Below are 12,454 nucleotides of genomic sequence, written 5' to 3'. Positions count from 1 at the left end.
TGCTGGCCCAGAGAGGCCCAGAGGAGAAAAAGACATTGCTTCCAGGGAGGGATCCCTTGAGGTATGGCTCGATTCCAGGGCCAGGACTGTTTAAAGACTGAGATTACTTAAGGTCCTGAACCTGGGAGGGCTACAGGAAGAGAGAGGCCAACCGAGGGGTACTGGGATAGGCCCCCATTACAACTGTTTACCCCAGAAGGGGTTTGTGTTTCATGTTCAGACTGTATGTGACTTGACTGGAGGGGTGAGTCGCTGAAGACTTAGCTCAATTAGAGAGCGTGCAGGCATATGCACTTGGCCAAGAGGGCACAGGCAAGAGATGATTGCCATCCTGTTACAAGCTCTAAACAGGAAACATTTCAACAGTGCAGGGAAAGGCATACTGAATAAAACAATGAGCTACTACTTTGAAACCTATGATGAGCTATGGTTGGGCAGGTTATCTTCCATTCTTCTATTTTAAGGGGGGGAACACACTTTCTTTACTGCAAGCCCTGCACATTCATTTCTCATCAACAGCCAGTCTATCCAGCCGTCTGCCTGTTTGTGTCTATCAGTTACAGCTATTTTATGCAAGTGTGGTGGTGCAGAGGCCTGTACACTAAGTTGTCCAAGGTTTTAAAAAAAAATTGGCCTGTTCCATAAAATTCTTTATGAAGGTCAGGAAAAGTTGGAGACAAATAGATGGTTCCAAATTGGATTGTTTAGATTAGATTAAAAGACCTGTGACATTAGACGCTTCAAAGCTCCTGGTAAAGTCACGAGTTGGCATGGCAATGAGCTGAAAGAAAAAAACCCTGAAGTGTGCTTTGATTTGTTAATGCGATGAGGCTGCTGCCTCTTTCAGGACATTTTATATCTCCAGGCCCCAAGTAAAGGGGGGGGAAATGGGTACATTTTACCAGGGCCGAGTCTGGTCCAAAGAGCCCAGCCAGAAAGCCACAAGCCCATCACCAAGAAAAAAAATTCAGGCTAAATTGTGGATGTTTGAGTTTGACTAAATAACATTTAGTCAGTATTGGTTAGCACGTTTGCACCTAGATATCATCAAAAACTGCAATGATCTACAATGGTATAGGAACACTTATGTCATCTTGCTGTTTTGCTTACTGAGTGTGAACTCATAGGAAAACATTGACTTTAGTGAGGTCCTTTGTGCTTTTGCACTGGAAAAGAAGAGTCTTAAAGTGATGAGGCGTAGCTATCCCATTTCAGAACAAATATAATTTTTTCTTTCCTTAATGTCTGTGTGGGATGAGATGGGGACCCGTGTTAGGAATTTATCCTGAGCCCAGCAAAAGGGTGCTTGGAGCCTGTATATCTGGGGGAAGGAGGGAGGGGGTCTGAAAGGAGCAAGTTGTACCATCATGGCCACAACCCTCTCTAGTTCCAGAGACATTATCTACCATGACACCATTGGGCCTTTGTTGTCCTGATCCTGAAAAGCATCCTGACCAAATTGGGCAAATGAGAAGGAAACAGATGACGTTGCCACCTCCACTGCTTTCAGCTAAATCCCAAATAATATGTGGAGTGTGATCCTTGAGTTCCTGCTATTATCCTCCTTCCCCCCCCCCAGCATTTTTCTTCCATACCTTATTTCTTCTCTTTCTGTTTGTCTTCTGTCTAAAAAAAGTCTGGCTGAGCTGGCCAATACAACTCCACCTTTTGCCACATTGCTGTGAGCCTGTCTCCAGACAGGCAGTTAAAATCACAGTTTAAACAGCCCAACACTGGTGCAAGTTTGCCAGGTCTCAGAGTAGCCTATAAGGCCATGTACTGTATCTGTTTCTCCAGTGGCAAGGCTGCAAGTGAGAGTCAGCACCAGACACAGAAGCTGCATTTTCTATCTTTGCTCTTGTTTTGCTTCTCTTTTGTGCGTTTGTCTGGTTTTGTCCTAAAGAAAACAGGACTGGACTTCAACAACAGCTTCAGCCCATTTCAGCTAACTTTCTCTTTTTTCTAAAAAGGACATTTAATAAACATTTTTAATACCATCTAAAGATTGTCAAACAGCAGGGGAAGGAAGGGGGGAATCCCTATAAAAACTCCCCACAGCTAAAGGGAAAAGGAGTAAGGGATATTGTTAAAATCAAAGCTGTACCTAATACTTTATATTTCAAAAGCTTTTACTATTTTCCTTCTTTTTTGGTATCTCTAATAAATTATTTAAAATACTTTTAATGATGTTTGTCACAGTGAAAGTAACCCAGCAATAACTGAACACATAACCCTGGACCACACTCACCTCTTTAATGCTATAATAGTGAAGAAGGGTTTCATTAACGTTTTATCCCTGGTGGGACCAAGACATGCCCTTTTCAGCACAAAAGTGTTATGCTGCATTTTGTTTGTTGATTACTCACATATTCCTCCCCATTGTTTTCCCCAAAAATATGTACCTTAGATATATTTCAAATAGGACAGCATGGCATACATGGCAAATTGTCTCATACTTTATTCAGACTGTAAGAAAATTGGGTATATCTGCTTATTATGCTCTTACCCACAATACCACATTAAGGCCCAAATTTTTGGCAACACTCTGTTAAAGCAGCTGCAAAGTTGAACTATTTTGTTTTCACAGAAACTAGTGTTTGAATATGCAGAAATACAGGTCCAAGAGCAAAATTGTGTGCAATAGCACACCTAATTTGTCCATGTAAATTGTGTAGCGTTTGCAAATAGGATATTTGTAGTTGTAAATTTCCAGTTAAGACTTTATACTTCTATCTTTTTGAAAATCTGCCCCTAACTGTCTGCCCATCTTTAGCTTATGGAGCTTATTTAAACTTTCAAGTCCCCTTTAATTGCATTTTAACAGTTCGAGAAAATGCTGCTCTGTTTCCATTCACAGGTTAACAGAATCAAAACTCCCAAACAGATAGATGAGCTCATAGAAATTCAGAGTGACACAGGAACCTGGTACAGAAGGTGTTTTGTTAGAATCCGCACAGAGCTATATGGGGTAAGTAATAAAATCCAAGTTGTAGTTTGTGTATATGGTAACACGAGAGCCGTCATTAGTGCCCTGAAATAGGACTGATTGGATGACCTGATGTGGACAGCTGATGTGCTGTACACTGAATATGACACCTGGCTTCAGGAACAATCACAAGATTCCAGTTTCACAGGCCAGTGGGAGAGAATTGAGCATCATAGAGATGATGGGTCCATTCTTCATCAGGAAAAGGGCAGTCAAGACCCTTTTGAGCCATTCCTAACAAAAATATGGGACTATGTCTCAAGCACTGTTTAATATATACTGGAAAAACAAGTGTGATATGGGGCAAGGGGGAACATATGGTGATGAAAAGGTTCAATCAGTATGAGGTTTGGGATGGCCACTTTATTTACAGTTAGTGAAGCCATGAATAAGTTATGCAGGTCATCCAAAATGAATACCAATAAAATATAAGACAGTATACAGTCATGTATTCAACATATGCCCAATGTTTTACAGGAAAACTTAGAACTGTTCTATAACATTTCATAAAAGTTTACTGGGCCTGTTTTCCATATCCTACCAGTAAAGCCAAGATACATCATTTACTTTGAATCCTACAGTACAGACCTTGAAAAGAGAGAGACAATATCACTAGCTAATTTAGAAGCCACTAAAAATTATCTAAAATAGCTTTCCCACATGTAATAATGGCTCAACGATATCTTGAAAATATGTATGCTACAGCTGGTCAAAAAAATTTGATCAAAACTGTTTTTCCATGAAAAATTGGGTTTTTGACTAAATTATTTGCAAAAAGTATCTGCTTTCTATGTGTGTGTTTTAAGTAAAAAACAAAAAACCAAGCAGCCCAAAATCTGAAATATTTCAATTTAGATATGCTGCTGCAATGCCTCATAGGAGTTGTAGTTAAGTTGCCTCATGTCCCCATTCTCTATGGGTGAGGCGCCCTGATCGGATAACATCTCCCATGATGTACCATTTCCAGGAGACTCCTATGGTGCACTGCCTTGCCTCTCCGGGAAAGGAGACAATTGTGGGAGATGTAGTGGAAAACCCCATTTTCCAACCAGCTCTGCTGTAAACCTTCTGAGATGAGGGCAGTCTCAGCTCCTTTCCATTTGTGTAAAGCACCAATTTCTAGATGTGATGGGTCATGACATATCAGACCTTAAAATTGCCAATATTTCAGGGTGGAATATTGCCTGTCATCCACTCGGAACAGTATAATTTTGGTGGGAAAGATGGAAATATTTCTGACTATTTTGTTTTTAAACAGAGATTGTTTGACGCTACATAAGGATTAAGAATGTTAGAAGTAACCCCAGTGGATCCAGTGCAGGGGAGGCAATCAAAGGTGCATGATAAATGGAGTTTGGCAATACCCAAACCTGCTTTTACCTACACCAGCATGCAGGTCTGGCCTGAGAATCAAAGAGCTGTAATGTGATTCCCCTTGCTTGCTGCTTTACTGATGAAGCAGAGAACAGAATCCCGGTCTCTATAACTTAATTGTCTAAAACACTTTATTTTTAAACGTATTTTCTCATATTTTACAGATTTGGTTAACATTTATGAGATGTTTCAGCTATCCAGTCAAGGACAATACAATCAAACTTACAGCTGTATGGTTCACGCTGTCTTTTGGGTACGATGACTTGGATTCTTGATGAATTTTCCATGTTTAGCCTGTAAATCTTGAAATACATATTAATTTTAATGCTGCTGGTCATACGGAATGCAAATCTGCTTTGTCATTGTGATTTTCTTTTCTTACTGACAATACTTACCCAATCACCTTTTAAATAAAACATCATATTTTGGGGGTTACTCCATTTTTGGTTTCCCAGCTGTCACCTTAAAGGGCTCTGACTTTCAGAGGATTGGTACCCTTTGAAAGTCAGGACTCTTCAAGGTGTTGAGTTGTGTGACCAAAAATTAAGGAACTCCAAATCACTTGTCACTTCTGAATATATAGGCCCAGTGCACTATCTTCTTGAATAAAAAGAGATTTCCCATGAGAAAAAAAGGGATTAAGGGTCAGAGTTTGTACAGCTCTTGGAAGATGTAAAGTATTATATAAATCCTTAATAATATTATTATTGTGGCTTATTGTTCCATGCACATGTTTCATTGGTGAACAGATGCTACAGTAATTCACTTATTTGCTTCCTTATTAACCTAATGACTGTCGTTCTATATAGATTTAAATTGAGCTGTCAGAAAATGAACTTTTCTTGTATTTTTTAATCATAATTAATGATTGCTGTGCTAAATTTATCCTCATTGAAGTATACTGAGGAACTGAAGGAGAGTGAAACTAATTTTTAGTTCCTCAGCTTTCCTCCACCTTCATAAAGCGCTCTATGCCACCTCTACTTCAGGATCCCTTCCATAACAGCATCTCCTTATCTCTTTTGCAACTTCCCACCATACAAAGTGCCCCAACCTGCACTCCACTCTAATCCACTCCAGCTTCCAGCCAGTTGTCCTCTGAGTCCAGATAACATTTTTGAGACCTTAATGCTAGAGTAAGTGATACACCCATCAGCTTACTTTGATTTGGGAATTTCCATAGCAATCATGTCCCTCTCAGGTCTAAGGATAAGTCACCAAAAGCTCAGACCATTGTAATCATTATGCAGTGTAAATTTGCTGGGGCCCAATCCCTAACTAAGAGTTTAAACTTCACAGTGACATTCACTGTAGTGAAGAGAGCTTGGGCAAGATTCTCCCAGCCACTTAAACGCTGTGTTGGGACCGCACAGCATGAGCGGCTGGCAGAAAATCTGAGCCGGGGGCCTCCACTCTCTCTGCATCCCACTGGTGGTGTTTCTGCTGGCCCTGCATGGTCTGGGATAGGGAACTATTACAGTGTGAATCAATGGAGGGATCTGTGACCACACAGTTCCAGTGGCCCTAACAACCTTGAAAGCACATCAGGTTAAACCAGCAGCTGTAGGAGGTCTATGCTGCACCCCTGAGCTCTGATCCTGATTGGAGGATGGATTTATTCCTCCCCTCTCACACAGATGAAGAGTGTGAGGGATCCCACTATTCTGACATTATGCAAGCAAAATGCATTTCATCCTAAAAGCATTCTTATGCTTGAAGCTTAAAAATCTAAAATTCAGGTAGAAGTAGAAGTGTTTCTGCAGATCTAGTTATCTGCTTTAAGTAGTTGGATGCTGTAGGTTGTCTCTCTAGTCTGTACATTCTTCTGAAGTTAAGGTGAGCTTTGTGACTGAACGCTTCTGCTTTTCACAGCTACTATGGGTTGTCTGTCTGGTTCCCTGATGTCATTAAACATCTGCAATCGGACGAATATGCATCCAAAGTGAAGCGTTTTAATGGAGAGAGAATTACAGATTTCAGCTTCAACTTCACATTGGAAAATCAGATTCACATCAATGGATCATACATCAATGACAGGTCTAAAAAGATTTTGGTTAAGAAAATATCATTAATTTCACTAACATTTTATGTTTCTGCCTAAGGGCTTGTCTAGACGGTAAAATGGTAGATTTGTAAAGCATTCTGACTCTCACTGCCCCCTTTTAGAATACTTTGCTGCACTGCGTAGACAAACTCTTAATACTCTAATCTTTTTCGATGTTGACCGTTAATAGGTTGATTGGGTTGGGTTTGTTTACATTGAATTTTTGGAAGAGTCATTCTATTCTTATCTCCTTGGTGCTTGATCCTGCACTCTAGTGGAAGTATATGGGGACTGTACATGGGTTATGGGTTCATGTAGGTGGATCCCTTTTGCTGGATTGAGGCCTTGGTTATCTTTATAAACCAGACTAGAGGATTCACATTATTGGTGCTTACTTTCACCAGGGGACTCAGATTTTCAGACCCAATGTGTGTGGCATGTGGAGATGCAGGAGATGTATCTCTAATGGTGGGAGAAAGGGTTGTTTTCTTTTATTTCTTTCTACTTTTTTTTCCTTTCTTGGTACTCACTTAGGATCTCTTCTGACAAAATGCTGAGCTTCAGAAACACTGAGCACCTTACAGGATGACATCTTTAAAAAGGGGAAAAAATAGTTGAAAAGATAAATACCAGAGGCATTCAGCAGAAAGTCTGAACCATTGTAAAAAGTAAAAACCCAGATGAGCAATGTCCTTTTATTTTTAAATTGAGTCCAGAAGTCTGAAGGCACTAGCTAGAATTTTACAGAGCACAATTTTAAATGACTTACTTATATAAAGACATCAAAGCAACCCAATTGTGTTTAACCACTCTATGGTCACAGAATTGTTTTAAGTGTCTGGTCTCTGTCTACAATACATATGTATATAATATAAACTATATTAAGGTTCTAAGCCTTGTGGTACTAAATAGTTGTTATTTATATAATAAAATTACTTTATTATTTATTATTAGTTGTTATTTATATAATAAAATTTATAAAATAAAATTAATAAAATTACATTTAAGTTTATTATTAAAGTTAAATTAAAGTTAAAGTTTATTATTATTATTAAAGTTAAAGTTTATTATTAAAGTTTTTGGTAATATAAGAAGGATTCTTTTTTTAATAAGAATTTGAATTTGGAAGCAATTAAAGTTTTGCTCAATGCAGAGCAATGGAAAATTGACTAGCCTATTTCATTTTAAATTAGCTTCTGCCTTCCAAATTTAGTTCCATTTCAGGAGATGGATGCTATCTTAAAAAGTGGAGCCATTTATTATCATTCAGTAAATTTTGGTTGCTGTGCACTCTGTCAGCCCAGGTACTGCAGATCACATCCAAATAAAAATGCTTGTAAAAATACCAAGGCTCCCAAATCTGTCCTGAATCTGTAAAGTATGCCAACTTTGATATTTGGGATTGGTGAACTGCTTGAGCCATTTTTCCCCAGCAGTGTAAAGTTTTGGGTTTGTTCCCCCAAAAAAAGATTCACTATTTTTGGGGGGGGTGGAGGTGGGAGGGGGTCAGTGGATTTTTTTCTCTTTGCCCCCTCTGCTCCTTTTTTCATAATCTCTCCTAATCAGAACACGTTTCCAACAATATTCGGCGTTCTAACTTTCTAAATCTGGATGGATATGAATTCAAACAATCTCAACAATCTACACCAGTTTTAAAGCAGCTGGGTTTTCTTTTTCATTTTGTTTCAAAATATGTTTCCTGTCCAAAATGCAAAAGACACATCTTGCAGTATGCAGGGGACACAGTCTGTCTCTTCTGTTTCGATTGGTTGGTCCTGTTGCTCTTTGTTCCTTTTTAAACAATCGAGACAATTTTTTGAACAGGAAGACTAAGCATGTTGTTGTTGTGAAAAAGGATAATGGGTTGACATGAGATTTTAATCAGAGTCTGTCACAGATGAGAAAAGGTACAGTTGTTAATTAATAGACTGGAGGCATCATTTTCCTGTCCAATACTAGTAGCAAAGTCATTAGCCAGTAACCTATGAAAATCAAAATAGAATTTTGGGTCCCCTTTTTCCACAAAAAATGTGATTCTAGCAATTTTATCTGAGAAAGCTTAATTCCCACCATTTTTATCTACCTCACAATAAACTTGTTTGACGTTCTTCCACCCCCGAACTCCTACCCGAAGAAGAAAATTGCTCTTTGACCTAAAACTTAAATAAGTTGTTAAGTATAAGATACGATAAGTTTGTGTAGTAGAAATTTTAGCTAGACTAAGATTTAGAAGGTTTTGCTGGTATAACTATACTGGCAAAGTGATCCTAGGGTGGATGCAGCGTATGCTGGCAAAAGTGCAGTTTTGTTGGTACAAATGATTCTACACAAAGGGCTTTTGCCGATCCAGCTATGTTGGTCACAGATCACATCTCATCACACTCCTGATTAGGGTGACCAGATGAATCGGACAAAATATCAGGACACATGGGAGAAGCAAAAAAGAAAAAAAAAAAAAAAAGTGGCCCGAGTTACCAAAGCAAAAAAAAAAAAAAAGAGCAGGGGGGCCAGAGCCAAGATGCTGAAGCAAAAAAAAAAAAAAAAACGCCGGAGCGGCCACAGCCGCAATATTGGGACAAAAGACGTCCCGACCATACATCGGTCAGGACGTGGGACAAAGAACTAAAAATCGGGACAGTCCCGATTTTATCAGGATGTCTGGTCACCCTACCCCTGACCAACATAGCTATGTTGGCAAAAAGTTTGTTGTGTAGTCTTTGCCTAAGAATATTGAGTCTAATGTTTTTATTATATGTATGGTTATCTAATAGGTTTCCTTCACTTTTTAAAATTAATTAAACAACAGGTCAAAAGGCTATGGTATTAGTTATCTGAGAGTCAGTAAGAAGAAAGGGCCAGAAAGTAAGAAGAGCTAGGAACTAGAAAGGGGTAATTTTAGAATAGTGTGCACAAAAATGCATGTGCATAATTTCTATGCACAATAATTACAATTGCACATTCAGTCACAGTAGCAGCATAAACATATTTTCCATTTAGACATCTAACAGGTTATCTGCACGTGCAATATTTGTGACTGTCTTCCAGCATTTTTGTATAAACATTTTTTTAAAATCTGGGCCAAAATGTGTTTGAGCCTGACCTGATGGAGAGGGTTTTGTCTGGCTGTAGAAATAAAGGTTCTTTAAAATCTGTTAGCATCTACACTGATCATTTATTCCAAGAAGCCAGATTTCTGGAGCCTTAGCGAAGAATACAGTAGCACTTGTGAAATGCTATTTAATATTGCTTTTATAAGTATATTACATCAGAGTCCTGAGGTTCTTTACATTTTGATTAGAGATTGGTGATAACAAATATTTTATCCTTGTATTAACTATGAAAAAGGTATGCCCGGCAGCTGTGTGGGCATGTCATTTTGTGAAATCAATGTATTCAACAATGGTTGCACAGCACCAGTCAATCAGCCATTCTGACTCTGCAGGAAGTATTATGTTTGTGAGTATGGGACTTCTGAGAATGGCATCCATGTAAGACTGTACAGCTGAATCTTTAATCATGATGCATGAAGGCAGACTGATGGAAATTATTTGTATTGGGCAGGTTTATTATGATGAAGTTTAAATCAGTAACCTTTGAAGATTCCCTTTTTAAGAATTGCTTATTTGAGGACATTACTTCTGTGAGCACATACTTCAGGAACTGTACTTTTGTGGACACCAACTTCTCCAGCACAGGTATGCTGAAAGGAAAATCATTTCGCTATCCAACTACCGTGGTCTTATTTCACAAAGCCTGCTTGTCAGGAGTGCAATAGCTGTAAAAGCAACAGATGTAAATACAAGACACAGACTCCAGCACTAGGGTGAGGCAGGAACCTTTGGACATTCAGAAAGCTTTCCACAGTTTTGACTAGATTTTTCTCTGCCCTGTGCTGATTGGCTGTTTGCTGCAGCCCTCTTCCTTCCCTTGTCACATAGTCTCTTCACCTCAGTTTCACTCCACAGCTGTCGGTTACCCTCTTCTCTCCTGCCCTGTCCCCCTCACTTCCCTGCCCTTCAATGTATCCTTTCCCCATCCCTTTTCTTTCCATTTAGCTGATTCTTTCCTAACTAAACCTGTGTATACAAAAAAAAAAGTGGAAATAACATGGCATTTGCTGTTGCATTAGCACACACTGTGCTGGTGTGTTTAAACCCCTTCTCCCACCCTGTGTCTGTCTTGTCTATTTAGACTGCAAGCTCTTCCGGGAAGGGACTATTTACTACTGTGATTGTCCAGTGCCTAGCACAATTGGACCTCACGCTTGGTTGGTCCTTAGGCACTACTGTAATAAACATGCTCAATAATAATAAAAAAAAAATGTAAAGGAGCAGACGCTTTTTAAAAGATCGTATGCTCACTATTAATTCAGGGAGTGAATTTTAAGTCTTTTACATTTGTTAATGATCTCTGTGGAATTTCAGAACGCATAGGAGAAAGGTTGTTTACCTGTACAGTGATTGCTCTAGTTAGGCTTATATCTGACGTGGCTGAATGGGAGCTTTACAAAGATCAGTGCCAGAGCTGGCATAGCTATCTAGTAGGGATATGCAATATGCTACCATGTTTGGGGGGAGGGTATCTGAGTTCACAACTCATACCCATTCTTACTCTCTTTCTTCTCCCTCCACTACATAGGCCAATAAGAGGTGGGAATATTGCAGAGACGATGGGCCAGGGCCTGATCTTATTTACACAGTTGTAAATCCAGAGTAGCTACATTTTGTTCAGTTGAAATGAGATGAGAATCTGGTTCACTTGGCTTAACATTTGCGGGATGTAGCAACGCTTATTGCTCTCCCACATGGCCATCTTGCAAGCTGTGTTGGTAGACTTCCGAGGTAAAAATGGCCAGCCCTCTTTGCCTGAAGGGAAAGTCTATGTGACTCAGGGCCTTGAGGCTGACAGGAGTAAGAGAAACAGAGGGGGAAATGCAGGGTCTGATCTTCCAGAGGGAGTTTGGAGGACACTGGGGGAAAACCCTCTGCATTTTAATAGCTTGTTCACTTCCTGGTTCGAAACGTAACACATGGAAAACCCAGTGAGCGAGCACACTAGCTTTATACCTCTGGAGAGCTATGTTCAAATCCTAACACAGTCAAGGGCTAATATTGAGTGCCCTTGAAATAAATGGCCATATATGACAACAAGGTGGAAACTGGAGCAGTCACTGATGCTCTGGCCTCATTTGCGTCTCACTAAAAAGGAAACAAATAAAACCCACACCTCAGGCTGTGTTTGAAGAGCTGGCACTTAGGGATTCTCTACATGGGGCGGCAATGCGCACCTGAGGGGTGTCAATTGGAAAGTGCAGTAACTGCCCAGTGTAGACCCTGCTGACATGTTCTAAAAGGTTCCTAGTCCATCAGCACATCAGCAGGGTTTACACGGGGTATTAGAGCACCTTCAAATTTACACCCCTTTGGAGGGCATTGCTGCCTTGTGTAGACAAGCCCTTAGAAAAAACATCTTTTTGTTAAGAGGTGAGCTAATTGCCTCTCAGTTATTCCAGAGCATTTTTGCAGTCAGTTTTTTAGATTAGAACTGCAATTGAAGGCTAATACATCCTGATCCCAAATGAAAATGAGTCTCATCTGAGTTTCCAGTGGACATTCGTCCTCACCACAAACCCACCAAAAGGTGACGTGATTGACAGTCTCTGTTCAAGTGAGACCCAGGTCTGTAACTGAACAAGACTGAGGAACATTGACAATGCTAAGTAGTGGAAGTTTGTAAATCTTCAGTATGCAGGGTGGTAGGCTGTACTATCAGCCTCCAGCTGAGCAAAGCACGTATGGAACTTTAAGCACCAGTTTATGTGCTTTGCTGGATCAAGGCCATAGTCCCTTATTTTCATGAGCTCTGAATTCATCTGGATAGTGTTTATATATAAGGGGGGAAAATACCAACAATTTACAGCAGTAACTGGCCATATTATACTAAGCAAAGCAGCATGTAAGCTCCTATTTATCAATCAGCGTGTCTAATCTTGGGATGTTTTGAATCATATGCTTCTTGCAGGGTTATGAGTTAGCTGATATTGTTTTAGC

At 39.7% G+C, this 12,454-nt stretch overlaps 1 protein-coding gene across 1 annotated transcript in view; it reads left to right on the top strand.

Annotated features, from left to right (window-relative positions):
• The window catches only part of SV2C (synaptic vesicle glycoprotein 2C), a 168,423-nt gene that overhangs the window by 140,340 nt on the left and 15,629 nt on the right, over positions 1–12,454 (top strand). The window contains exons 6-9 of the mRNA XM_077816311.1: positions 2,858–2,968; positions 4,525–4,613; positions 6,233–6,397; positions 9,966–10,099. Coding sequence (XP_077672437.1) covers positions 2,858–2,968; positions 4,525–4,613; positions 6,233–6,397; positions 9,966–10,099 — 499 coding nt within the window. The remainder of the gene's footprint in view (positions 1–2,857; positions 2,969–4,524; positions 4,614–6,232; positions 6,398–9,965; positions 10,100–12,454) is intronic.

This window comes from Eretmochelys imbricata, chromosome 5 (genome assembly GCF_965152235.1).
Source record: "Eretmochelys imbricata isolate rEreImb1 chromosome 5, rEreImb1.hap1, whole genome shotgun sequence".
In the NCBI taxonomy this organism is placed as follows: Eukaryota; Metazoa; Chordata; order Testudines; family Cheloniidae; genus Eretmochelys; species Eretmochelys imbricata.
This window is presented reverse-complemented; position numbering and strand designations above follow the sequence as displayed.